This window comes from Dasypus novemcinctus, chromosome 12, assembly GCF_030445035.2.
Source record: "Dasypus novemcinctus isolate mDasNov1 chromosome 12, mDasNov1.1.hap2, whole genome shotgun sequence".
In the NCBI taxonomy this organism is placed as follows: Eukaryota; Metazoa; Chordata; class Mammalia; order Cingulata; family Dasypodidae; genus Dasypus; species Dasypus novemcinctus.
In genome coordinates this window covers 101,449,090-101,476,300 of record NC_080684.1, presented here as the reverse complement: position 1 = coordinate 101,476,300, position 27,211 = coordinate 101,449,090, and the positions used below count along the sequence as shown (strand labels likewise).

Here is a 27,211-nt window from a genome sequence, read left to right as displayed (position 1 = left end):
CCAGACACCCAGCTGCCTGCTCCGCATCTCCACTCCAAGTTCCACATTCAGCGCTGGCTCCCCACGTCCAAAATCGAGCCTGGTAGTACTCCCACCCGTGGCCCTCCCCTTCCCAGACCACGGCGACCCCGTTCTTCTAGTTCCTAGGCTGAAAACCATGGGGTGGGCCTTGATGCTTTCCTCTGTCTCCTACCTGGTCCACCCACAAATCCTGTTGGCGCCACCATCAAAATACACCCTGAGTTTGACTGCTACTCCTACTTCTACTGCCACACCCCTGGCCTGAGCCCCACCCCCTGCCGGCTTGCATGGCTGCAGTGGGCTCCTCGCTGGTGCCCCTGACTCTGCCCTCACCTCTCCAGCCTATTCTCCACCCAGCGGCCAGAATCATCCACTGGCCACCCTCCAGACACCACACCTACCTACCTAGAACAATCCCAACCGCGTCAGACCCAAAGCCTCTTACTTTACACACTGTGCACTGCTCACCACTCAGTCTCACCCCCCACTCACATTTACTACGGGGCTCTACCCCAGGGACAGTCTTTCTGTAATGAACTTGCTCCTGCCTCAGGACCTCCAGCCCTGCTGTTCCCTCTGCCTGGAACATGCTCTTTCCTGCCCAAATGTCACCTCCTCAGAGAGGCCTGCCCCACCATCATAACTAAAATGCCCTCCCCCAACCCTTCTATTGCTCTGCTCTACCCTCCTCTTATCACTGACGCACACGGGAAATCCTATCGCTGTATTTCATCAAGCAGGAAGACACTGATGGTTAGAGCCCACAAAGCCGCCAATTAAATTACAACATGCGGCAGGGAAAATGTGCATCCTAGACTGATGGCACACAGGGCTTATTGTCTCTCTCATGCCTGTAAGTTCCCTGAGAGCAAGGACCTCGATTCACTGCTGAATCCCCTGGCACCGAGAAGGGACTTGGCAAATCTGGGTTGAACGATAGTGACTGCCTGGACGAATGTCTTCTAACCTCCGCAGCAGCTCTGAGAGGCTGAGGTTACCAGCACATTTCTGAGGCGCAACCGAGGGCTCAGAGAAGGGAAGTGACCTGCCGATGATCACTGGGTAGCAGGAGGGGCTGGAACAGGGCCCAGGCCTGCCGGGCACCAGAGCCCATCTTCTGCCTCCCTCACTGCTTCCCTGGCGGTGCCCAAAGGAGGCACCCAGATCACCCCAGCCTGTAAAACTCCAAGGGCTGGAGCTCTGTCTCCTCTGGGAAGGCTAAGAAGCACCACCTCCTCCAGGGAGCCCTCCCAGGCGCTGCCACAGCTGCCCCCCACCTGCCATCAGGCCCTGGCTTGCCTCCCCCAACTCTGGGCTCCCCCTCTGCCCGCCCGCTCACCTGAGTACTGCTGCAGCAGCCAGACCTTGAGCTCGATGAAGCTGTGGGCAAAGTGGCAGCTGTCTTCCCGCAGGCAGCCGTAGCGCACCTCGTGGCGGCACACGTCGAACTGGAAGTGCTCCTGGAACTGGCGGATCTTGGAGTACTTGAGGGAGGTGGAGCGGACGATGTGCACCAGGCACCTGGGCAGGGGGGAAGGGCACGATGCAGCCACGGCCCCACCGCCTGCCCCCGTCGCTCCTGGGAGGACACCCTGCCTGGGCAGCGCGCACTTGATCGGAGGGCTCTCCCTGGGCACCTCCTGCCCCGTGAACCTTTCTTGGATGGGGACGGCACGGTGGGTAAGGGATGGGCCCTGGGTTGGCGCGGCCCCCACCTCGGGCTCCAAGATGGAGTTGCCCCCTAGGGGGAGGAGGGCGCCCAGACCTAGGAGGCCAGGAGAAGGGGGTGGGGCACGTCCCTCCAGGTCCCTGCCTCGGTGCCCCCGAGCTGGCCCTGGACCAGAGGCAGGTATCGCAATGCAGTCACCCTATGATAGGGCTTGCTGCCCCTTTGCGGGTGACGATGGCGGGGGTCATAGTGGCGGGAGGAGAGAAGGCAGCCCATTGGCTGGGCTGGGATTTGGACCGGGGTCTGTCTGATGTCAGGGCCCAGGCTCTACCACCCACCCTGGGGCAAAACCACAGGGAGGAGGAGGGAGCTAAGGCCCCCCCGCCCGTTGCCTGACGCTGACATCCTGATGGCCGGGGGTCAGGGGGCCACCCCCCACCTGCTGAGAAAGCTGCCTCCAAGCCTCAGCTTCCCCATTTGTAAAATAGGGACAGCTCCTCCCTCACAGGCTGGTTGAGATGGTGAAAACGCCCGTGAGAACGCCTGGAACATAATGCCGCTCACGAAGTGTGGCTCCTGTCCTCTCCAGGTGGATGCCGCCTCACCCATAATCCATCCCTCGCCTGGACACCTCGGCCTCAGCTGCTCCCCAGTGGGGGGCTCTCCCCCCGTCCCCGGGCCTGGGCCGTGGGCCCACTCACTTGTTGTTGTAGAAGCTGTGCTTGGCGGCCAGGTTGGAGCAGACGGACGGGGAGTCCTTGGTGCCTTTGCTGATGATCCGGGGTTTACTGTCGAAGCAGATCTGCCCGGGAAGGGGAAGAGCTGGGACCCCACATGGCCGCCTAGGGCGGGGGTGCACGGACCCCGCCTGCCTTGCCCCAGGGCCATGGTCCCCACCTCTCTGCTCTAGGCTCCCCTCCTCCACTCTCCTCCCTGTCCACCACCCCAAAGCCTGGGGGAGAGGGTTACTCTCTGCCTTGGAAACTCAAGTTTCCTCAGCTGTAATCGGGGGACAACCACAACTGCATTGTCCCACAGGTTCACTGTCAAGGTCAGAAAGAACAAGGGCGGGAAGTGGACTTGGCTCAACGGATAGAGTGTCCGCCTTCCACATGGGAGGTCTGCGATTCAAACCCCGGGCCTCCTTGACCTGTGTGGAGCTGGCCCACGTGCAGTGCTGATGCACGCAAGGAGTGCCGTGTCACGCAGGGGTGTCCCTGCATAGAGGAGCCCCACGCGCAAGGAGTGCGCCCTGCAAGGAGAGCCGCCCAGCGCAAAAGAAAGTGCAGCCTACCCAGGAATGGTGCTGCACACACGGAGAGCTGAAACAACAAGATGATGCAACAAAAAAAGAGACACAAATTCCTGGGCCACTGACAAGAATACAAGTGGACACAGAAGAACACATAGCGAATGGACACAGAGAGCAGACAACGGGGGAGGGGGAGAAGAAAAAAAAAAAAAAAAAAGAAAGAACAAGGGCGTGCAGCTGCTCTGTGAACTACACATGTTGCTGCCCCGCTGCGAGCGCGATTCCCAGGCCCACCCACATGGATGGTGCGGGGTCGGGACGAGATGCACGGTTCCCTGCTGGCAGGGTTCAGACCAGCCCAGCCTGGACCCCTGGGGACGGAGCGACACTGTTCCTGCTTGCCACATGGTGTGGCAGGTAGGGAGACAGGGGCCCAGAGTCTCGCCCCAGCCCAGGCAGGGTCCGTGGTGACACCTCTGGGGTGGGAGTTAGTTATAGCTTGGCAGAGCCGTGGGGACTGGAGCCGAGCCTTGAGGGGTCTGTGACGCAGAAGCAGGGGAGAGCATTCCAGGGAGGCCACAGCCTGAACATCGGCAGGGAAGTGCAGTGGGCACCACAGCCAACGCAGGAGGGCGCGAGGGCATGTGGAGGGAGGGGTGCCAGTGAGGCCGTGGGCGTCCTGTCGGGACGCCTGAGCAACACCAAGCACACCATGTCATGGTGTGCGAACTCAGGGCCACCCAGACCAGCCCAAGGGTGGGACTAAGCGCTGCCCTGCACCAGCGCATGGCCTCGGGGACCTGCTGAGCCTAGCCTGGCCGCCTGTGACCTGGGGGCAACGATGTTCATGGGGTAGTGCTGCCGTGAGGCTCAGAACGAGGACGTAAAGCACCCAGCACCAAGCTGGGCGTGGCCTTCCGGAAAGAGCGGCGCGGAAGGCGCTGCTGTCTCTGGCCTCCACTTCCTCCTCCACAAAGCGAGGGGCCGGGCAGCACCGGCCTCTCGCACGAGGGGGATCCCGCGGGGCTCACGTTCTGGACCCAGCGACCGAGCAACTCCGTGGTGCCGGCCTCGAGGCCTGGTGTCCCACCCGGGAGGGTGCGGGGGCCGGTACCTCACAGAGGAAGGTGAAGATGCCCTGGTGCTCCTTCAGGAGCTTGGCGATGGTGAGGCTGCCGCGCTTGACGCCCCCCAGCGGGTCGAAGAGCAGGTCGCGGTTGAGGGTGCCCTTCCGCTCCTCGGTCCACACGGCGATCTCCTCCTGATGGTAGGCGAAGGTGCAGTTATCCCCGTACTTACAGTCCTGCTTGTTAATCATGTCTGCAAAGAGGCAACAGGACACGCGTTCCGCCAGGCGGGGACGGCAGGGCGGCCGCCCCAGCGGGGCGCTGACGCAGGGGCAAAGGAACACCCTTCCCGCATGCCGGGCTCCTGCACTGCCCTCTGCCCGGGGGTGTGCGGGCGAAGCGGCATCTCCACCTGGCAGGCGCCAGGTCACGTCCGCTCATGACAAGACCAAAGGCAGGGAAGGGGCTCGGGAGAAGCCGGTGAGCTGCCAGGTAAATGGACGGGGTTTTTTTCCTTCTCTATTACCCTCCAGGGAAATAACACTGTCTCGAGGCAGGTGGTTTGGGCTGGGATCCCAGCTGGGCGGCTCTGAGCTTTGGCTGTCTTTTCTAGAAGCTGGGGCCACTGCACTGGGGCAGGGATTCAGTGAGGTAATAAATAAAACTCCTGGGTGCCAGGGAGTTTGGCCTGAGGGGAACAGGGTCAGCATCCAGAGACCTCCTGTGTCCGGGGCTGGGACCTGCTTATCTCTCTGCCCTTTGCCTGTGCACCCCTCCACCACCCCTCCCTCTCTGAGTCTGCCACATCCTTGCCTCCGGCAGGCTCTAGGCACACGAGGATGAGCAAAACACAGACCCTCCAGGAGGCTCTACTGGACCCAAAGGTCCACTGCCCCAGAACCCATTTCTGTACCAGGGGCCTTACTGCATGAAGGGGCTTCCCACGAGCCAAGCAGTTATTTGACGGAGGGCAGAGGATGACCAGCTGATAGGACGCAGCATGTGCAATGGCGCCAGGTGAGGGTGTAGTGTGGCCAGGGACGGGACGGGGGGAACTCGTGAGCCTCGGTGTCGAGTCTGGGCTTCACTGGACTGGCCGAGGGCAGGTGTGCCAGCAAGGCCAACCTGGCTGCTGGGAGGACCCAGAGCTGGTTCAGGAGGCCCAGGGCGGGCCTGTGCCGTGGCCTGGGCGGAGACCCTGGCAGGCTCAAAGCAGCGGATGCCTGAGGTGATAGCTCACATGTGGCCACAGAGACTGGGCCAAGTCACTTAGCAAGAGCCAGGCGTGTGATGAGGGCCCACCAAGCACTGGCCATAGACATGGGCCAGGAGGGAGGACAGTGACGACGTGACCAGTTAACAGAGCCGCCAAGTGCTGAGCCCTGACCGCAGGCCGGCCCTGACGCTGTCCTAGGTTCCCTGCCACCCTCCCGGCAGCCCCACGGGCGGCTGCATGGCCCAGGAACCGCTGACAGGAGGTCGCAGGCCGCTGGGGTGTTAGGCCACGTTGTCACAGACTGAGGGTGCCCAGCCCAGCAAAGGGGACCAGCCAGGGAATGGGAGGTGCCCCCTGGGACGTGGGATCTTCGTCAGTGGGCCTCGAGGCTCTTCCGGCACCACCGGCAGCCCCCGAGCCTCGGCCTCCTCCTCTCCCAAGCAGGCCTGGGTATGGCACCTGCTCTGCCCACCCCAGAGGCCATGAGGACAGCAGAGAGCAGCTGGGCGCAGAGAGGGGCTGTCCCAGCCCACCCACCTTTGCACAGGTAGTAGGAGCCCACGAAGCTGGTCTTGGTGGGCCGGGGCCGAATCCGCTTCCAGGTCTGGTCCTCGGCGCTCCGGAGCCGGCCCAGCAGGATGTCCCGCTTGCACTTGTGCTCCAGGCCCTCCCGGTAGGTGTAGTCGCCCGCCCTGGGGCCTGTGGGTGCAGGGGGGACAGGGGCCGTGATTCTGGAAGCAGACTGAAGGGCGACGGCTGGCGCGTGCAGGCTGCAGGTGGCAATCAGCCCCCTGGTGTCCAGGCGGCGCCTCCCCTCCCGTGGGCTTCCCATCGGTTCGGCCGCCTCCTTCCCTGCTGCAGGCTTCCAGAAGTCAGTGCGCCCACGTTGGAGGAAGGCCCCTTCCAAGGAGTCGCTCCCGGCACCCACCCTTTTTCTCCCAGCAGCCTGACTCTCGGGACCCCGACCACTTCAGTGTGTCTAGGAGGAGCTGTGAAGCCAGTGCCTGGCAGCCAGCAGGCCTGAGGGCGCCCAGCCTTCCTTCCCTTCCCTGGACAGGCAGTGTGCGGGCGCGCTCCCTCTCCTCCCCTCTCCTCTGGTCCTCTCAAGTCTTCTGCCCAAGGGCGTCCTCTCCCCAGACAACGGGCAGGGGTGAGGGAGGAGCTTGCAATCCTCTGAGGCCAAGAGGCAATAGCCCTGGGGTTCCCTGTGCTCTGGGCTGCCGGGAGCCGGGTGGTAGGCTGGGGGCCATGTGAGCTGCTCCCTGTCCCCCAGGTAAGGGCGCTTTGGTGGGAGACTCCCGGACAGGGGTGACACGTGAGTGTGGGTGTGGGTCTGGCAATGGGTGGGCAACAGCAACTAAATGACTTCCAAGTGCTGTCAACTCTGACACCCTGAGATTTAGAACTCTAGACCGCTAAGATCTCACCCCGGGGTTGCCAGGAGGTATCGTTCTCAAACGCTGGGACTCTGGGATTCCAGCAAATGCAATGCCATGCGGCTTAGCAGCTGGAATCCTGAGACTCTAGGTGTGACGGATAGTGTGACACTGGGCATACAATCTGAACGGCTTCTACAATCTCCTCTGATTGCAGGGAGCCCAGGAACGATGTTTCCCAGGCTCCTTTGCCATCTGGGCGCTGGGTAAGGTGAAGGTCACCCAGTGAGATGCACTCGTGAGCGAGGTGGACCGTGGAGGAGGGGCCCAGGCTCCGCTTCCCTGGTAGAGTGTGGGCTTCAGCAGATGTGAAACGCCGCAGCCAGCTTGACTCTGCCCTACACTGCCAGCTCCCAGGCTGCAGCTGGACGCTGGCCAGCACTCCTTGCCACTTACTGGTCAGTGATGGGCACACAGCCGCCCTCCTGGGCCTCAGCTTGGGGAGAGGTGGTCGGAAGTTCCTATGGAGCCTCCTGGCTTCTGCTCCTCTGGCCTTTCCAACCATTTTGAAGGCCTCTAATCCCCACATCCCATCCCTTTCTGGAGTGGCGTCTGTTTTCCTGTACTTATCTCTGATAGGCTGGGATTCTTTGATGCTGGATTTCTGAGCTCCTGAGCCTCCTGGCATCTTTGGGGCACAGGGAGTGGAGTCAAGGGGTGCCCTTACCTGTCTTGGGGTAGCAGAGCTGGCAGGCCTGCTTGAACTCATGGGTGGCGGCCAAGGGGTTCTTGACGAGCAAGGCGGTGTTGGGCATGGAGGGCTCTGGCTGTTTCGGGGAAGGTTAGCCATCTGGGTCACTGCAGGATGGCTGGGGCCACCGTATGATCCCCCCGTCCCACCCAGGTACACAATTGTAGCCTGGGACCTGCCTCCTCCTACCCGCCCATCTGGGGAGCTCCAGTGACACTGTCCAAGAACCCCGGCCACCAGGACGGGATCAGACTGGCTAGTGGGGGTGGGTGAGTGGCAGTCACCTTGGCCCAGAACCTTCCTTGGAGGGAAGACCAATGTGAAAGTGGAGAAACAGGAGCGGCTCTGGCTGCGACTTCCCCAGGGCCACAGAGCCATCCGGGCTGAGGCCAGCTAGCTGGTGGCGAGTGCTCCTTTAAATGCAGCCCCCAGCCCAGCCCAGAGCCAAGGGCATTGCTAGGCTGGGGGTGCCCCTTGACCTCCCTGAGCCTTGTGGGCAGGTGCAGAGCATCCCTGGCCCGCCCACGCTGAGGTGCCCCTCCCAGGCCTCCCCACTAGGGGCCCTGACACCTTATCCCCTGCCCAGGGCTCCTTCTGCTCCACCTTGGAGCCCCCAACCACTGTCCTCCCAGGAGGCAGGAGATGCCTGGCCACGAGTCACTCACCGAAGGGGCTGGTTTCTGAGCACTGCTTGGGGCACGATGGTCCTGTGCGTTGGTCTCCTCTGGGCAGGAGAAGATACAGGGGGTCACCTGCCCTGGCTCTGAAGGGCAAAAGGGCACCCTGGGGCCCGCCTTCTGCGTCTCTACCTCAGAGGAGCCAGCCCAGGCTGCACGTCCTCTCTGCTCTGTCCCCTCACCTCCCCCACCACCGGCCAGCCTCCTGCTCACTTGCTTCACACCCTCCGCAGCTCCCTGCCCTCAGGACAAAGCCCACACTCTTGAGCTTTGCTCACAGGTCCTCTGAGATCAGCCCTGCGTCTTGCAACTCCCCCTACCCCTCCCCTCCGGCCACCGGCTCTACTCATCCCAGTCCCTCTGCCGGCCAGGCCTGTGCTCGCCTGTCGCCCAGCCTGGCCGAGAGACTCTGCTTAAGACCCCACTCAGCTGCCACCTCCTCCAGGAAGTCTCCCTGAGCAGAGGCCAAGTGAGGCCCCCTCTGTGCTCCTGCAGCCCTGCGAATCCCTCAGTCAGGGATGCCCCAGCACGGCTGCCGAATGCAAGCACCTCCAGGGCCCTGGTGCCCAGCCCAGAGTGGCACTGAAGGAACACACAGCCTCACGCCCTCCCCACAGCTTCGCGGTCATCCTGCGGTCACCACGCCTGGGGAGGGGGCAGAGTGCACACTCGGGGTCTGGAGTCCTGGGCACTCCCAGCTCTGCTCGGGTCCCTGCCTCAGCCCCTCTGTGCTGAGCGCGGCAAGGGCCTCAGCCAGGGCTGTGATCCCAACTCCAAGGTCTCCGGCTGAGTGCCCTTGGGCAGGTCGCCTGCCCACTCTGAGCCTCATCTGTTAAATGGGGATGCTGCTGCCTCCCACGGAGAACCCCTGGAGGCCGTGGACGTGACAGCACTTTGCAAACCGCCAAGGGAGGCAGGATGTGGACGTGCCCACCCAGGTCTCACCCATGGAGAAGGAGTCGGGCTTGTCCAGGGTGCCACGGGTCGACCCGAAGCTGTCGAGGGCGTCTAGCCGGGTCTCAGAGTAGGGCAGCAGGTCCAGAGAGTCCAGTGCGGAGCCTGGGGGGTCGAGGGCATCCAGCATGGAGGTGGCCAGCTTCTTGGAGGGGTCCATGACGAGGCCGAAGGAGGCGGGGGGCAGCGGGCTGGAGACGGGGATGGAGCCGCCCACCACAGGTGGCAGCAGCGGGGTCCCGCCGGGGAACACGGGGATCAGCTGGGGCACCTCACTGGGCATGCCGCTGCCGGGCAGGCCTCCCTGGACCAGAGACTGGGAGGTGGGGCACAGAGAGGGCGGCTCAGAGGGGAGCGCGGCCTCCCGGGCCTGGGCGGGTTCGGGAACTCTCTGGGCCGCAGCCCCCGAGCTGTGCGCGGAGGTGGAGTCAGGGTCTTTACAATCCCCTCCGGTTCTATCATCCTGTGGCTCCGTTTCTATCCCAAGGGGCCCCTTTCCTTCCCCAGGCCTCAGTTTCCCCACCTGCGGTGTGGAGACAGGGGCCTCCCCCCACCCCCGTGGGATGTGAGGACGAATGCAATGGGGCCCCAGGCGGGAGAGGGGTCCCAGGGAGCAGCCGGGGGGCGGTGGCACTGCTCACCAGTGAGTCCAGGAGTGTGTCCAGCTCCGGGCCGAAGACATCCCCGTCCGAGAAGTCGTCCAGGCTCTCGGGGCCGGGCAGGGCCCTGCTGCCGCTGTCCAGGGGGGCCAGCAGGTCCAGGACATGGGGGAACAGAGGCATCATGGGGGCCGAGTGGAGGGGGGCCGGGGAGGCTCGTAGGTCCATGAAGCAGTCTGTGGAGGGGGCATGGGCTCAGCAGCTGTGGGGGACCTGCTCGGTGGGAGTGGGGAAGGAGTCCCGGGGCCCTGGTCCTCAGCCAACACCCCCTTTCTCCTCAGCTCCTGCCAGGCCAGCTCTGACGGGAGGGGTCCCTCGTCCGATGGGCCTGGCGCATGGCCCGGATGTCTATAACCAGCGTCTCCCACTCGGGGGTGAGCATCACCCTCTTCGGAGGGTGCCAGCCTGCATTGCAGGTCTCAAGGCCCAGCGCCGGCCTCAGAGGCTGCCCCCGGGCCAGGCTGGAGGGTGTGCCGCCCTCCCTATAGAGCGGCCAGGGTTTCCTCAGCCCCATTCAGGGCTGCGGGCGGGGGGTAGCTGGCCTCACCTGACCTCCCGGGGATCTTGGTGGTGAGGGGTTGAGCCCACCCCGTCCCCTCATGCCAGGGACACTACCTGTCTCGATGTCATCTATGGACCCCAATCCATTGGAAGTCCCCTGTGGAGAGGAGGGAAAGGTGGGTCAGGCAGACATGGAGGAGGCCACAGCGCCAGGGCCCAGGCCCCCAGACCCTCCCCACATGGGTGCTGCTGATGACCAGTCTCCGAGCCATTCCCTGGAGTACCCTCCCCTGCTCTGAGTCCTCAGAGTCCAGCTGGAGTCCTCCTGCCCTGCTGAGGCCCTGGGACACCCATGTCACCCCCACAACCCCCAGCAGCGGGGGGAGAGCCAGGCACTCGCCCCTTGCACTGCATGACCAGTGCTGCCTCGGCCACTGCCAAGTGCAGCCCTTGGTCCAGGCATCCAGTCAGGGATCCTGCAGTTTGGAAACGCCTGCCAAGCACAGGCCAGGCCAGGCTTTGCCTCAGGGGCTGCTCCTGCCTCCATCTCGTAGGCCTGAGCACCCACTCCCACACCCCAATGCATGTTGTGCCCCCCCACCCCCAAGCCTGCCCCACAGCACGTGGCAAAGATGTGCAGTTACGCTTCAGGGTACATTGCGACATCACAGAAAAGCTGTACAAACCACGGCCGTAAGGCCGGGCCTGAGAGCCACCTATCTGGTAGACTTCACAGGATCAAAAGAAGTGCCAGATGAGCACTTGTGGGGACAGCAGTGACCCTGCCCGTTCAGGGCTGCCCACGCTTTCCAGGGCCCACAGGACCAGTCACCTCCTCAGCCCTCCAGCCACCACCTCATCCCAGCCTCTCCTCAGGCGTGCGTCCCCCTGCCCTTTGGCATGAAATCCCAGCTAATGATATTCACCAACCAGAAAAAGTCTACGGAGCACCTGGTAGGCAATGGGCTGGCGGCGTTCAGAGGGAACCGACTGAATCCTTACCACAGCCCCCAAAGGGCTTGTCCTGGCCCCCTTTCCCAAGGTGAGAAAAAGTGGAGTGGCTGGCTCAGGTGAGGGGCATGCAGGAGCTGAACCGAGACTTCCAGCTGCAGAGCCCAGGGTCTTCTGGGCCTGCGCGGGGAGGAACTGGCCTTGTGCCCAGGGCGCGTCCCCTCTCCCACCTCCGGCCTTGCTCAAGCCGTGCCCCTGCCTTGGGCGCCCTCCCCCTCCTCGCACCGGCCAGAATCCTGCTTCCCCGGCTCCAGGCGGTCCCCGGCTCCAGGCAGCCACCCCACCCCAGCACAGGGCTGCCTCAGGCTTGCTCCCTCTCCCTAGAAGCCAGCACCCAGTGCGCTGCTCGCCCTCCAGGCTGCGGTGCTGCATGGGCCCCATGCTCCACAGGCCTCTCGGGGGCTCAGGGCCTCCGTCTCCAGAGTCATAAGAAGCCTCCTGTGGGCACGGCCCACGCCTTCTCCATTTCTAGGAGAACACTAGAGTGCCTGATGGGCTGAACGGACAGGACTTCAATGCTGGAGAAATCGCAGGGACCCCAGCAGGCAGCGCTCACACGTCTGTGCCCGGCAGGTGCGGGAGCTGTCCTCAGGCCGCTCAGCACGCACCTGCGTGTGTGTATGCCACCAGGCTGGGCAGGCACCACGAGGCACTAAGGCAGGGTCTGTCATGGAGAGGCCCCTCTGCTTGGGTTTCTCTCAGACCTCCATCCCAGACCAGCCCTGGTTGCTGGGGCTGGGCCTGGGGCGCCCAGTGCCAGGTGTGGTGCCATTTCTGGCCCCTGGCTGCACATGGAGGAGCGGGCCCCACATCTGCTGCAGCCCTTTGGACACATTCAGTCGTTTAGCAGATACCTCTGGTGCACTGGCCGTGGCAGCCCAGCCCGGCTCTGCCAGCTGCGCTCGCTCCCTGGGGGCACGCTGCTCTGGCCCTGGCCCCCACTTAGCCCCTGCTGTGGACACCGGGCTGCTCCCGTTCCACCCATGCCACCTCTCTGGGAACCAGGGACAGTTACCATCTTCACTTGGCAGAAGGCGTTCTTCTGGGGCACGGTGCCAGTGAGTGGCGAGGCTGTGACTGGAAACCAGGCCCGTCTGCCTCCCCATTGGGGGCCCAAATGGGACCACCCACAGAGCCCGCTCTGGAGCGAGCTCACGGCCGGAACGAGATGAAACACATGCACGCATCGTGTGACGGGTGAGTGGAAGAGGGTGGGGCAGGAAAGGGAGGTTGGGACCAGGCTAAAGGACTGCTAACGCGAGCAGACGGTGAGTGCGTAGAGCTTTCACATCCACCTGACGTTCAGCCATCATGCAGCAAGTCAGGGGTGGGGCGCCCGGCTTCAGACGGGGAGGCCGGGGCTCAGAGGCCTGAAGTGCACGCCAGGTCCCAGAGCCAAGGAGGGGCGGAAGCAGGGGCTTCAGACCAGAGGTGCCTGACACGGGCCACGGGGGCTGGGGAGAGACCCATGAGGCCTGGCTTCTGAGGCTCACTTTACAGCGGTGCTCGGCGACGGGAAGGGGCGAATGGAGGTGGAGATGCCAGCCAGGGCCCGGAATGCGGGTGGGATGCAGCCTGAGCCGGGATAGTTGTGGGAAGAGAAGGAAGGAGTGGGGGGTGGTACTGCCCTTCCTGCCTGGGCATCTTTGTAAAGCATTCCATCCTGTACCCAGCCGGGGTCCCCCAAGTTGCCTCGTAAGGCACAATCATGCCACCATCAGCAGGAAATTAATGGAAGCCCTCATTTCCTGGGCTCCAGGAGTCGGGTGGGAGCCCCTGGGATCTGGAAACTTGAGATATGACTGATCTTTCTGCTTCCCAGTCACTGCCGGCAGGAGGGAGAGGGGCCCTGCACCAGCCCCTCCAGCCCCACTGGAGCTGCTCCTCACACACGCTGGGCACCCGCCTGCCTCAGGGCCTTTGCATACCCTTTCCCCTCTGCCTGGAATGCTGTTTCACCCGCACACCTGGTTTCGGGTCGCAGCTTTAACGCCCTGTCTAAAGCAGGCCTCCGGGTGACAACGGCCCATGGCTCCCTTTGCCCTGCCTTTAGGGTTCTTCTCAAGGCTCCTAAGCAGAAATGGCCACCTGCCCTGACTGTGAGCTCTTGAGGGCAGGGCCCACGTTTGTACCTACCCAGGACCAAGTTTAGTGCCCCCAAAAAAGGAATTAAGTGAACAAACGAGTGAGCTCATGTCATCTCACAACTCCTTGGGAGGGGGACCATGTACCCCCTACAACAAAGGAGAAACTGAAGCGTAGAGGAGTTAGGTGACTTGTCTGAGGGCAGTGTGTGGGAGGTGGTGGAACCAGGATTTGAACCATTTCCAAAGGCTTCCGCGGATTCCCCTCATCAAGGGTTGAGCGCTCTTTCAGTATCTGTCCCCTTTCAGGCTGGCGGTCCCTGCAGCCGAGGGCGCAGCCCAGGGCCTCGAGGGCTTCTGTGGGAGCGTGCAGATGGACGAGGGGAGCACTGTAAAGCTTCTGGAAGCAGCAGCCCCTCACCTCATTGCACGCCGTCGGCCAATTCCCTCCCGGTGCACCTCAGCTTCCCCTGCGTAGAGTGAGGCGGCCAGACACCAAGGTCCGCTCGGCAGGGCTCCGGTAGCCCGACCCCACCTCCCCGTCCAACCGAGCAGTTCTGGGGGCGTGTGGGGAAAAGGCTTGTGCGTGCGGAGGATCCGAGGGCCCAGGCCTGGGGGTGACACCGGAGCTGCAGGCAGGGGCTGGCCCTCGGCCCTCCCCCTGGGCCCCTGCTCCTCAGGTTGCCAAGTGCTTCCCCCCACCTTCCCTGGCCTGGAGGGAGAGCACCCCCATACCACGTGAGCAGAGGCTATAATTGCAGACAGGTCCATGAGGCGGAAGGCCATGGTGGGGCAGGGAGGGCAGAGGGGGTCCCCCAGTCCTGACCGAGGGGTCTCCGAGTGAGCGAGCCCCGGCGGTTCCCCCGCAGCAGCCACTCCTGCCAAGAGTAGCCCCAGCTCGTCCCCAACTCTGTGGCACTGGTCATGGGAGGTGTCTCCTCAGGAAGTGTGTCTCAGCTCTGTCCTCCAGAGTGTGGGGTCCAGGCCGCCGTCACCCCTCTGCCCAGGGCTCACAGCAATGGGGACGAGGGCATCACGGAGCTGGCCCTATAGCCTGGCGCCCCCTGACCTACCACCTGAGGTCATTTATCCCCCGGAGTCAATCCAAAGCCCTCATGATCGACAAACCACGACAGGCTGGGTCTGGGGTCCCCGCGAGATCTTACCTGATCTGCCACCCCAGCCGCAGTGCCGTTACTGAGCAGAGAAAAGGTTTCCAATTCCTGCCAGGAAGTGGAGAGAGGTGGGGAGGGATGAAGATTCTGGAAGGTTGCCCAGGGGCCTCCGACACAGGTCCTCTGAGAGAGAACTCCCTGCCCTGTCTCTGGGCCCGCAGTGCAGGAGGTGGCTCAGACTGGGTGATTCCCTCCTCTGCACGTGACCTGAGCAGAAGGTGCCCTCGCCTGCACTCCCTGTTTGCCAGGCACTGTCTCGCGCTCTCATTTGAATCCTCCCATCAGTCCTCTGAGGTGGTCATTAGCCCTGTTTTCCTGATGTGGAAACTGAGGCAGAGAGATGAACTTGGGAAGCAGACTTGGCCCAGTGGTTAGGGCGTCTGTCTACCACATGGGAGGTCCGCGGTTCAAACCCCGGGCCTCCTTGACCCGTGTGGAGCTGGCCCATGCAGTGCTGATGCACGCAAGGAGTGCCCTGCCACACAGGGGTGTCCCCCGCATAGGGGAGCCCCACGCGCAAGGAGTGCGCCCCGTAAGGAGAGCCGCCCAGCACGAAAGTGCAGCCTGCCCAAGAACGGCGCCACACACACGGAGAGATGACACAACAAAAAGAAACACAGATTCCCATGCCGCTGACGACAACAGAAGCGGACAAAGAAGAACATGCAGCAAATGGACACAGAGAACAGACAACTGGGGCAGGAGGGAAGGGGAGAGAAATAAATAAAATAAATAAATCTTTAAAAAAAAGAGAGAGAGAGAGATGAACTTGTTCAAGGTCCAAGCAGACCCTCGAGCCACGCCCTTTACTCTGTACAGCTTCTTGGCACACAGTAGGTGCCAAATTAATACACACAGATCCCGACATCTCGAGGGCGCACCACGCAGGGTGGGTGTTAAGAGCTGGGGTCAAGGGTGAGCTGTGAGCTGTGGCTGTGCTTTCCTTCCTCAAAGGCCCTGTAAGTCATTTCAGAGCTTTCAGCCAACGGGGAAGCCCCACCCACCGCCACTGCCCTCTGTCCTGACCAGGGCCTGGCTGCTCCCCACGACCTCTCCAAGAGCACCTGGTCCCTCCCTTCAGACAGCCCCCTATTCCGGGCCCAGAGTCCACCTACCTGGGGCCTCTTATACGCCTTCCGGACTCGCAGCCCAAGCTTCTGTGCCAGCTCCTGACCAAGCTGAGTTACACTTTCATCCTGGGGAAGGCAAGACACGGGTGGGGGTGGGACATGAGGGGCTTAGCCGGCCGGTCTTGCAGAGCCCTGCTCCTGGAGCCCCTGTGCAGCTCTGCAAGGGCACCCCACGGTCCTGACGAGGAGGCAAGGCCTGAGAGGTGACACCGACGTGCCCACTCTCACCACTACGGCTCTGGGACCACAGAGCTGGGGGGACTGGGAAGCCAGGCTTTTGTTCTCCTATGCTTTATTTTGGGGGTGGAGAAAGCATATATTTTGGTAATCTTTGTGTTTCTAAGATGCAGCAGGTGACAGCATTTCTGGAGAAGGTTAAAAATCTTACAGACGGAACGAGTGCTCCCCTGTTGGCCCTTGCCCTCAGCTGCTCTTGAGGGCACCAGGCGTGGCTGGTCCGAGGAGAATCCGTACGGGTCTTTTCTAGGATGGACATTCATGTATCTGGGCCTACAAGGTGGCAGCGCTAGCCCTGTCCTTGCTTACGTTAAGTGGACACATTCTATACCTACTGCTCTCCAGCAGGCTTCTTTCCGGAGCACTGTCTTGGCACTCTTTGCAGTGAGGACACGTGGACAGGGCAGAGGGGGTTATGAGGCTCGGGGCAGCCAGCACGTGTCCAGTTTGGAGCCATGCCTGGCCTGGGTTAGCGCTCATGAAGAAAACCTGCCACCCCTCCTTCCCTCCAGGTCCATCTCACTGGACCACGTGCAGGCCCAAGACAGGGGCCACTCAGTGAACGGGCAGAGGGGGCTGGGCCTCGCAGAGAGTCCCATCTAGCAGGGAGGTGAGTAATGAACCGACAGGAGACCGCCCTGCCCTCCCCACGAGGATCCAGAGAGACCTGGGTACGAACCTACTGTGAACATGGTCACGAGCTATACGTCAGCCGCGTTAGGGAGGTGGGACCATGACGCACTCTGTATGACAGCAGCTGACGTTCTCTCAATGCTTGCAGGGTCTGGCCCCTGGGCTGACTACCCAAAGGAATTTTCCGGTCCCATCCTCAGCAGTTTCATGATGCAAGGTAGTTACACTCCCATTTTACAGGGGTGCAAATCAAGGCTCAGAGAGGCCAAGCCATATGCTGCAGGTCACACAGCTCACAGAGGGCAAACCCAAGATGGAACCTAAGCCCAGGCCTGCTCTCCAGCTCTGACGTCTGTGACCACCATAGCCGCCACCTCCCCTGTGCTCTGCCATCCAAACCCTTCTTGTCTCCTCCTGCCCCCTTCAGCCATGCAGGGAGCAGCTTCCCAGGACCCTGCCACCCTCCGTCTCAGAGACCCTCACAGCCCTTCTTCCAGAGTGAAGGTGGAAGGACATTTGGTAGACATGGGACCAATGTGCACAGAGGGCAAGTGCATTGTCCAAGGTCGCAAAGGGGTCGGTGATGGAGCCAGGCTCAGACCCCGGGGCCATTCCCATGTGCCTCGCAGTGGACTGAGGGGCCCTGACAGTCACAGGGCTGGGCACTTGCAAATACGTGTTAGATGGGTGAATAAATGGGAAGGGGGCATATGCCCAGCTGTGGGTGGGCTGGGGGCCAGCAGGACTCTTGGTGGTATGGCGTCCCTTCTCCAGCCCGTGGCAGCCCTGGCAGGATGCCCTAACACACGTCACTGCTCGTCATCTTCACTGCACCTTGGCTTAGGGTGGAGAGGCTGGGGGGCTGCTTGGGCTCAACCTTGTGCTGCCACCTCCCAGCTGTCATGACCTTGGTGAACTACTTTCTCTCTGCCTCAGTCTCCACCATTAAAACGGGAGCAAGTGGAGCACCTGCTCACAGGGTGGTGCAAGGATCAAGTGAGCTGATACCCAGGCTGCGCTTTTAGCAGCACCTGATGCACAGTCGGAGCTCAGAAAATGCAGGGAGTATTAATATCAGTATCTGCCACTGATGCCACAGACGGGGAAACTGAGGCCCAGAGAGATGGGGTGGTGTGGCCCTGGTGAGGGCAGCACTCACGTGGGGCAGGGCGAGGGAGCACCGGCTGCTGCACTCGTAGGCCTCCTTGTGGCGGCCCAGCTCGTTGAGCGCCCGCGCCTTGCGGAACAGCGCGCGGATGTTCTCTCCGTCCAGGCCCAGCGCCTTCTCGCTGTCCTCCAGCGCCTTCTCATACAGGCCCTGCCGAGAGGAGCAGGCAGCCTGTTACCCACCCTCCCCAGGCCTCCTGCCCTGAAGACATGGGGCGGGCGGAAGGACTGGGGTCAGGGCTGCGCCTCCAGAGCTGCAAGGAAGGCGGGAAGCAGCTCTGATGCTCACACTTCCGACCGCGGGCTCCCAGGCATCGGCTGAAGGGGCTCAGTGGGCACGGGCAGCACACCGGGTGGGAGGGGCCATAAGCTCTCCAACAACGAGCGTGGCCCCTCCGATACTTCTGGTTAGAACATCACGGACTGAGAACAGTCGTGCCACCTCTGAGAGGAAGCAAAACCATGGAGGCACCAGGGTGCACAGAGCAGACATGAAGGGTTAAACCTCAAGCACTGGAAGACTCGTTTATCCAGAACAGTCTGCCCTGGACTGGGAGGAGGCTGGGAGGTGGTACTAGGCCTCTACAGAGGTCTGGGAACACAGAAGTCTGGAGGGGGAGGGGTGGAAGAGACTGAACTTCTAGAGAGGGAAGCAGGAGAGATGGGTGTGGGGTGGGAGGCAGTGGAGGCCCAGGGGAAGAGCAGAAGAGGTCAGGGGTCAGCAGAAAGCAGCACTTCTCAGCCCCATCTGAGCGCAGACTCACAGGGGAGAGCTTTTCTTTTAAAGATTTATTTATTTCTCCCCTCCATTGTCTGTTCTCTGTGTCCATTCACTGCTGTTCTGTGTTTGCTTGTTTTCTCATTAGGCGGCTCCGGGAGCCAATCCTGGGACCTTCTGGAATGGGAGAGAGGTGATCATTCTCTTGCGCCACTTCAGCTCCCTGATCTGCTGCACCTCTTATTATCTCTCCTCTGTGTCTCTTTTTTTTCTGTTGTGTCACTTGCTGTGCCAGCTCTCCATGTGGACCAGCACTCCTGCGCAGGCGGCACTCCTAGGCGGGGCAGCGCTCCTGCGTGGGGCAGTACTCTACGCAGGCTAGCACTCCACATGGGCCAGCTCGCCACACGGGCCAGCTTGCCTTCACCAGCAGGCCCTGGGCATCGAACGCTGGACCTCCCATATGGTAGACAGGAGCCCAATTGCTTGAGCCACATCCGCTTCCCCCAGGGGAGCTTTTAAAAACACCAGTGCCTGGGGCCCGCTCCAAGATTCTGACGACTCACCTGGGGCAGGGCCTGGGCATCAGTTAACTGATTCTGTTTTTACATGTTACTATGCACCAGTACTTTTTAAGTGTTCTCCAGGTCAGTCTGCTGTAGGGCTGGGATTGAAACCACTGCAGGAGACACGGAGGAGGTGGGGGAGGCCGGCGGCGGGGAGGAGCGGCGGCAGGGCCGCGGGGGCTCACCATGGTGAAGTAGCAGGCGGCCCTGTTGACGTGCAGCTTGCACAGCAGCTCCCGGGGCAGCGCCACCTGGTCGGAGGCGGCGTAGTCGGCCACGTTCAGCCCCTCCATGTACTGCACCAGGGCCTGCTTGTAGTCCTTCTCCCGGAACAGGTCGTTGCCCTCGGCAAACAGATTCTGCACCAGCTTGAGCAGAAAGGCCTGCCAGGGACAGGGCGCGGAGGGGGATAAGGGGGTGTCCGGTCCCCGCGAGCCTCTCCTCACACACTCCTGCCCAGCAGCTCTCACTCACCTCATATTCTTCTTGCTTTAGGGGTAGTGTCGACCTAGCGGGAAAGCAGAGGGACACAAGGTCTGGGTGAGCCCAAGGGGCCCAGCCTCATGGGGACCCCAGAGCTGGGGCCACAGAGCCAGAGGCCAAGCTGGGAGAGGGCTCCTCCAACTCGGGGCTTGGGCGACACCTTGGGACTGGGCTGAGGGGCAAGTGGCGTTCTCCCCGAGATGTGCAGCACGCGGGTGTTCCCAGCTCGTCAGCGTTCCCAGCATGTAGGCCTTTGTTAGGAAAGGCTGGAGGGAGGCCAGGCCTTAGTGAGCCCCAGCACTGCCAGGCCCAGAGGCTGGGAAAGAGCAGGCCGGCATCCAGCCGACACCCTCTAAGAGATCACCACTTTCCTAACGCGAGAGCAGGCAGTTCAGTCCTCTCCACATCCCCTGAGGCAGGGAGCCAAGGCCCGCAGGTGCCAGGGCTGGGAAAGGCCAAGGAGAGGACAAAGTCTCTGGCCCAGGCAAGGGCCGAAGGAACCTCCAGCCACCACTAATGGTCCAGGAGGAGAGGACAGCGCACGTGGCCCTGCACTGGGGGGGGGGAGGGGGACGGCACCCCACCCCTCCCCCAAGCCAACCTCCAAGCCCCAGGAGGCGTGAGGAGTCCAGCCCACTCAGGTCCCCTGGTCTGGGCCCTCTCCCCACCCTTCCCACAAAACACAACCCCAGTCAACGCCAAGGACTCTCAGGGCCTGTCAACCCCTTGTGCCAGACCTAACAAATTAGGGGCGTCCTGGGCACCTCTCCCCCACTGGGGCCAAAAGATACCGGCTCAGTCTGGAAGAGAGCCTCCACCAGGCTAAAGGGCCGAGCTGACGGGGGAGAGTCTCTCGGTGCCTCATTTCACAGAAAGGAAAAGAGACACTGGTGTGGGGGCAGGGACCTGCTCCAGGACGCACACGAGTCAGCGCCAAGGCCAGGGCCAGAGCGCAGGGCTGCCCTGAGCTACCGCCAACACCTGGGCAAGGAAGAGCAGCCTCTACTGGCAGGTGAGGAACGGTGTGAGGAGACTGAGAGGTCCCTGTGTGTGCACGAGGCGGCCCCGAAGCCCAGCAGGCACCAGCCTGCCCTCTCCCCGGCCTCCCTCCAGGGGCCAGGGGTGCCCCCCTTCCCCACGCTCCCCGGAACCCTCCTCCAGACTGGCCCCTGCCTCTCCCCTTTGAGCATCAAGTTCACCTTCAGCAGCTCCCGCCTCAACCCCCGTAGCGGCCCCACACTGAAGGCTGGAGCCCGACTCAGCCTGCTGCTCCGGGCCCTCCACGAGCCGAGCTCCAGCCAGCGCCCTGTGCCCACAGAGGTGGGGGAGGTAACTGGGAGCTGACTGGCTTCTCGCCTGCCAGCCAGGCTGGTCTGGCCACTGTCCCCAGCTCCCTCCTGCCTAAGTCTTCCCTAGTTCCCCACAGTCTGGACTGACCCCAGCCCTGCTCAGACGGACCAGGCCCTGTCCATCCATTTCCAGATTCAGCTCAAGTCACTCCTCTCCCAGGCAGCCTTCCTGAATGCCCAGCCCAAGAAGTGATGACTCGCCCACCACTCAACCGAACTTTGGCTTCTGCCACCTCGTTAGCCCATTTTAGAGATGAGACAAACCGAGGCTCACACGGCAGAGTCTTGCTGAAGTGGGGGAGTTGGGAACTGGCCCCAAAGCCCAGGTGCTTCCCTGGCTGGGCCCTGAGCCTCTTCCCTGGGCTAGATCTCCAGCTCCTTCAAGGCAGGCTCTTGCAGAACATTCCTTTGTGGCTCCCACACTGCTCTGGGTCCACAGGTGCCCCAGAACTGTCTGCTAAGCACATGAAGCAGGTGTGAGAAAACGGTCGGGAGGGATGGGCCAAAGCAGCAGTCCCTGAGGAGGCCGATAAACGGGTTCCCAGGAGGCTACCCGGCCCTAAACCTTCTCAGAACTCCCCTTTGGAACGAGATGGACAGAGAACACAAGAGCTGACATCGATCCCAAGCATGCCTGGCCCCGTGAACCTCGCGACAACTCTGTGGGAGAAACAGTATTACATCCCTTTCTAGGAAGGGAAATCCCCGGGAAGTGGGGAGATTGGGAGGCTGCTCCAGCGCCACAGAAATCAGTGGCTCGAATTAAGGATGCAGAGTTCTTACGGAAAACAGTCGTCGCAGGGTTGGCCTTGTTCACCAGCCTGGCCTCTGAATAATATCCAGCACTTCCCAAACATCAAAACACACCCTAAAATGCGAGGACACTCACCATCAGGGAGGAGATTCAAAGAGCGGGCCACAGCTCTGATGGCCAAGTCTGAGGCAGGTTTGAGAGCTCACCAGGCAGTGGCAGAGGCAGGATCAGAGAAGAGCCCGGCGTGGGGTGGAGGGTATTAAGGAGAACCAACACTGGGGCCAAATTCCAGGTGCTCTCAAAGCTCCCTAGCGGAATTAGCCGGCTTTGAACACCCCTAGGAGGCGGCCAGGAAGGGGGCCGAGCAGTGAGCTGAAGAGGGAGAGCCCGCTGTGCGTGTGGGGACGGCTGCGGCGGGGGTGAGCGGCTCAGGAAAGGCAGGGAGCGGCTGTGGGTCGTGGGAGAGCACAACTGGGGAGTTCTACGCATGCTGTATGTAGAGGCAGTTTGGGGGGGTGTCTAAACTCATACCATTTGGGAAGCCCTATTTAAGAAAAAGTAGAAAATTATGAACACAAACTTGCCAGTCTGGAAGCATACACTCCATTAGCGTCACAGTAAATATGCCTCTGAGAGTTGATTTAAGAAAGATAAAATTTTAAAAGTGGTAAAAAAAAATCCCTTGTGTATAAAGAAAAAATTAAAAACAAACATGGCACGGGGGTGCTTGGGGGGAGGGTGTGGTGGAAACAAACAGGAGTTTTGAAGTCAGACAGGTCTGGGTTTAAACCCTGCCACTCAGTAACCCTGGCCTTTTACAAGTTTCTTAACCTTGCTGTGCCTCAGGGTCCTCAGCTGCAAAACGGAGATAAGACCACCTTCTTACTGGGTTGTTGTGAAGATTAAAAAGATGATGGCTGTGAAGGGCCCAGCCTGATGCCTGACAGAGTCGTCGTGCGTTCGACAAGGGAATGGCTGGTTTATAATAAGCTGTGCGCGGGCAGACGAGCGTGAGCGGGGAGCGCGCGCACACGTGTGGAGGGCAAAGGTAAAATGACACACTGGACAAGACTGAAGGGTAGGCAGGGTCGGGGGCATGAGTGAGTGAGGAGTTCATGCATGAGTATGCGGCTTGTGCATGAGTGAGGGGCTTGTGCATGAGGGGCTCAGTGTGGGTGAGGGGCTCAGTGTGGGTGAGGGGCTCGTGTGTGAGGGGCTCATGCATGAGTGAGGGGCTCATGTGTGATTGAGGGGTTCAGTGTGTGTGTGTGACTCGTGCGTGAGGGACTCGAGTGAGGGGCTCGTGCATGAGTGAGGGACTCGTGTGAGTGAGGGGTTCGTGTGTGAGGGGCTCATGTGTGAGAGTGAGGGGCTCGTGTGTGAGTGAGGGGTTCATGTGAGAGTGAGGGGCTCAGTGTGAGTGAGGGGCTCGTGTGTGAGTGAGGGGCTCAGTGTGAGTGAGGGGCTCGTGTGTGAGTGAGGGGTTCATGTGAGAGTGAGGGGCTCAGTGTGAGTGAGGGGCTCGTGTGTGAGTGAGGGGCTCAGTTTGAGTGAGGGGCTCGTGTGTGAGTGAGGGGCTCGTGTGTGAGTGAGGGGCTCAGTGTGAGTGAAGGGCTCGTGTGTGAGTGAGGGGCTCGTGTGTGAGTGAGGGGCTCGTGTGTGAGTGAGGGGCTCGTGTGAGAGTGAGGGGCTCAGTGTGAGTGAGGGGCTCGTGTGTGAGGGGCTCGTGTGTGAGTGAGGGGCTCGTGTGAGAGTGAGGGGCTCGTGTGTGAGTGAGGGGCTCGTGTGTGAGTGAGGGGCTCGTGTGTGAGTGAGGGGCTCAGTGTGAGTGAGGGGCTCGTGTGTGAGTGAGGGGCTCGTGTGAGAGTGAGGGGCTCAGTGTGAGTGAGGGGCTCGTGTGTGAGTGAGGGGCTCAGTGTGAGTGAGGGGCTCGTGTGTGAGGGGCTCGTGTGTGAGTGAGGGGCTCGTGTGAGAGTGAGGGGCTCAGTGTGAGTGAGGGGCTCAGTGTGAGTGAGGGGCTCGTGTGTGAGGGGCTCGTGTGAGAGTGAGGGGCTCAGTGTGAGTGAGGGGCTCAGTGTGAGTGAGGGGCTCGTGTGTGAGGGGCTCGTGTGAGAGTGAGGGGCTCGTGTGAGAGTGAGGGGTTCGTGTGAGAGTGAGGGGCTCAGTGTGAGTGAGGGGCTCGTATGTGAGTGAGGGGCTCAGTGTGAGTGAGGGGCTCGTGTGTGAGGGGCTCGTGTGAGAGTGAGGGGCTCGTGTGTGAGTGAGGGGCTCGTGTGTGAGTGAGGGGCTCAGTGTGAGTGAGGGGCTCGTGTGTGAGTGAGGGGCTCGTGTGCGAGTGAGGGGCTCAGTGTGAGTGAGGGGCTCGTGTGAGAGTGAGGGGCTCGTGTGAGAGTGAGGGGCTCGTGTGTGAGTGAGGGGCTCAGTGTGAGTGAGGGGTTCATGTGTGAGGGGCTCGTGTGAGAGTGAGGGGCTCGTGTGAGAGTGAGGGGCTCATGTGAGAGTGAGGGGCTCAGTGTGAGTGAGGGGCTCATGTGTGAGGGGCTCGTGTGTGAGTGAGGGGCTCGTGTGAGGGGCTCTTGCATGAGTGAGGGACTAGTGTGAGTGAGGGGCTTGTGTGTGAGGGGCTCGTGTGTGAGTGAGGGGCTCATGCATGAGTGTGGGGCTCATGAGTGAGGGGCTCGTGTGTAAGTGAGGGGCTCAGTGTGAGTGAGGGGCTTGTGTGTGAGGGGCTCGTGTGTGAGGGGCTCATGTGTAAGTGAGGGGCTCGTGTGTGAGTGAGGGGCTCGTGTGTGAGTAAGGGGCTTGTGTGTGAGGGGCTCGTGTGTGAGTGAGGGGCTTGTGTGTGAGGGGCTCGTGTGTGAGTGAGGGGCTCGTGTGTGAGGGGCTTGTGTATGAGGGGCTCGTGTGAGAGTGAGGGGCTCTGTGAGTGAGGGGCTCTTGCGTGAGTGAGGGGCTCTTGCGTGAGTGAGGGGCTCGTGTGAGGGGCTCTTGCGTGAGTGAGGGGCTCGTGTGAGGGGCTCTTGCGTGAGTGAGGGACTCGTGTGTGAGTGAGGGGCTCGTGCGTGAGTGAGGGGCTTGTGTGTGAGGGGCTCGTGTGAGGGGCTCGTGTGAGAGTGAGGGGCTCGTGTGTGAGGGGCTCGTGTGTGAGTGAGGGGCTTGTGTGTGAGTGAGGGGCTCATATGTGAGTGAGGGGCTTGTGTGTGAGGGGCTCATGCATGAATGAGGGGCTCGTCTGTGAGGGAGGTGTCCATGGCCGCTCATTTGTGAGGGAAGTGCCCTGGCCGCTGCCTTGCCAGCCCCTTCCCAACTCCCACCCGCCTCCCTAGCACACCCAGGAGGAGAACAGGGAAGGCTCCTCAGGTGACGATGGCCCCAGAGGGTCCGCCCCAGCCCGGCCGGCCCAGCGCACTTACTGAATGAACTGCAGCCCCTTCTCAATGTCCGCCTTCCGTTTCTGCCTCTCCATCAGTCTCTGGGGAGAGAACGCAATGCACTGGTGAGTCGGCCGGGAGGAGTGGGTAAGAGGGAGTTCCCTCACTCGCCTCTCACATCCCTTGTATGGGTGGAAGGGGTGTCTCAGGTCTACCCAGATGTCCCAAATCAGGCCCCAGGGTCCTGCCCCCCAGGCCGGTGTCCCACTGGCCTCCACGTTCATGTGGTGCCTTCGAGGGGTGAGGGGCTGCATGGAGAACCCCTGCCCTTTCCCCACGCATGGCTGTGATGTTGCACAAGACATCCTTGAGTTTAAGGGGAAAAAACCTGATTTACTATCAAACTCAGCTGCCCATGCTGCTGCCAGGGTGAAGAGGCAAGAAAATGCAAAATGACGGGAGATGACTGCAGCACCAGGCACCTTTTTAGCAGGTGGATCTAAAGGGATTTTGCTGGATTCTTTCATCAGGGCCATGTGGCAGGTGTCATTTTTGGCCCCACTTTTCCGAGGGGAAACAAGTGCAAGGAGGCCCAGTAATGAGTGAATACGTGGTGGAAGCGGGATTTGAACCCGGGCCACTCTTCCTTTCATGCTCACCAGCAGCCCACATGCAGGGCTGGCCGGCTCCGGACCAGGCTGGGGTTGCGCACACGATGGGCTCCCCCACCCGGAGCTCCACCGCAGCCAGGTGGGGTTAGTCCCTCACGTTATGGGTGAAGGAGCTGGAGGCTCAGTAAAGGCAAGTGGCTGGCCCAGAGTCGCCCAAAGAGAGAAAGGCACTGGAAGTGTGTGGAACGGCTGCCAGGAAGACAAAGGGAGGACAAACTGAGGGTGCGGGCTTGAGAGGGGCAGCTCAGGCAGAGCAGCTAAAGGCCTGGCACTTCTAGGACAACCTCCCAGGGACCAGGAGCTCGCAGTCAGACCCCAACAGCTCAGCTGGCTTCCCCTCCAGCCCACCAAGTGTGGGCAGGAAGGTCCGGAGCGGGGCAGGCCTTGGCTGAGCCTGTGGGCCGCGGTGCTGCTCCCGCCGGCACTTTCATGGGCCGCAGCAGCTCGGCGTCAGCCGCTGCTCCTTCAGATGCTAACCGAGCTGGGACCACAAGGCCTGCCTGCCCATGGCACATTCGTTCACCCGACACGCCCTGGGGGCCTGGGCCACTCATCTGGTGGCCACCAAGGGAGTGCCCGATTGCCAGTGTGGCCTGGCAGGGCGCGGGGGGAGGGGAGAAGGCCCCCGCCAGTGCTGGCAGGGCCTGGAGTACCGGCACCACAGGCAGGCCAGGAGCCGCCACGTCCACCGGGGTCACCATCCAGCCCTGCCCTCCCCACTTCCACAGACGATGTGACCAGCAACCTGGCCGTCCCCCACCTCCTCGAGGCCCACGGGGATCTTTCAGACCCACACACGGGACCGTCTTGCCCGCCTGGAGCCTCTCTACCTTCGGCTGCCCCGCCCACCCACACCAGCTCTAGCCGACGGGAACGGCCCAGTCACCCTCTCAAGACCTGCTCAGCCCCATCGTCCTCTCAGTAAACCACGAGAGTCAGGGAAAGTTTCTGGGCCAGTCTCTCAGCACAGGAGTCTGAGTGGACTTAAGAGGTACCAACACCGCTCACGACGATCCCGACGGGAACTCCCAGGATGCCCTGAACCCAAGGCAGAGGAGGAGACGCTATCTGCATCAGGTCTGAAGGCTCCTCACACAGCTGGCTGGGAAGCACCTCTCTGACAACTAAGGGTGCAGCACAGCAGTGCAGCTGCGCATGTGAGGTGTGGACAAGGGTTCAAATCCCCGTTCCTTAGCTGACTCTTGTGTGACCCTGGGCAAGTGACTCTGCCTCTTTGAACTGCAGCGTCCTCTGTAAAACAGGGATTACAAAGAGTTCCCACTGACAGGATGAATATACAGAAGGCATTCATTTCAGCACCCAATGCAGGACAAGCACTTAACAAATAATGGCTATTATTAGATCAGAATTATTATGTTGGGCATTTAATTCAACATTATAAGCCCATTTGCACCCCTCCTTGTTGTTTGCACTCTCTGTCTGCTCTGTGTGTCTGCTCACTGTGTGATCGTCTTCTTTTCAGGAGGTACCAGAAACTGAACCCAGGACCTCCTGTGTGGGAGGGAGGCACCCAATGGCTTGAGCCACCCCTGCTTCCTGCTTGTTGTGTCTCTCATTGTGTTTCCTTATTGTGTCTCTTCATTGCGTCATCTTGTTGCATAAGCTCGTTGCACCAGCCCATTGCATCAGCTTGGTATCTTATGTGTCTTCTTTAGGAGACACCGGGAACTAAACCTGGGACCTCCCGTGTGGTAGGCA

At 61.5% G+C, this 27,211-nt stretch overlaps 1 protein-coding gene across 7 annotated transcripts in view; it reads right to left on the bottom strand.

The window, feature by feature from the left end:
• ZC3H7B (zinc finger CCCH-type containing 7B) overlaps window positions 1-27,211 on the bottom strand; it is a 68,203-nt gene that overhangs the window by 8,243 nt on the left and 32,749 nt on the right. For all 7 annotated transcript variants that reach the window (XM_058309186.2, XM_058309183.2, XM_058309187.1 and 4 more), the window contains 15 exons: window positions 24,864-24,922; window positions 19,339-19,372; window positions 19,050-19,247; window positions 17,573-17,731; window positions 15,529-15,609; window positions 14,405-14,461; window positions 10,258-10,300; window positions 9,625-9,818; window positions 8,975-9,299; window positions 8,018-8,076; window positions 7,329-7,428; window positions 5,763-5,924; window positions 4,057-4,262; window positions 2,392-2,492; window positions 1,361-1,542 (listed from right to left, as the gene is read on the bottom strand). In XM_058309186.2, coding sequence (XP_058165169.1) covers window positions 1,361-1,542; window positions 2,392-2,492; window positions 4,057-4,262; window positions 5,763-5,924; window positions 7,329-7,428; window positions 8,018-8,076; window positions 8,975-9,299; window positions 9,625-9,818; window positions 10,258-10,300; window positions 14,405-14,461; window positions 15,529-15,609; window positions 17,573-17,731; window positions 19,050-19,247; window positions 19,339-19,372; window positions 24,864-24,916 — 1,954 coding nt within the window. In that variant the 5' untranslated portion in view covers window positions 24,917-24,922. The remainder of the gene's footprint in view (window positions 1-1,360; window positions 1,543-2,391; window positions 2,493-4,056; window positions 4,263-5,762; window positions 5,925-7,328; window positions 7,429-8,017; window positions 8,077-8,974; window positions 9,300-9,624; window positions 9,819-10,257; window positions 10,301-14,404; window positions 14,462-15,528; window positions 15,610-17,572; window positions 17,732-19,049; window positions 19,248-19,338; window positions 19,373-24,863; window positions 24,923-27,211) is intronic.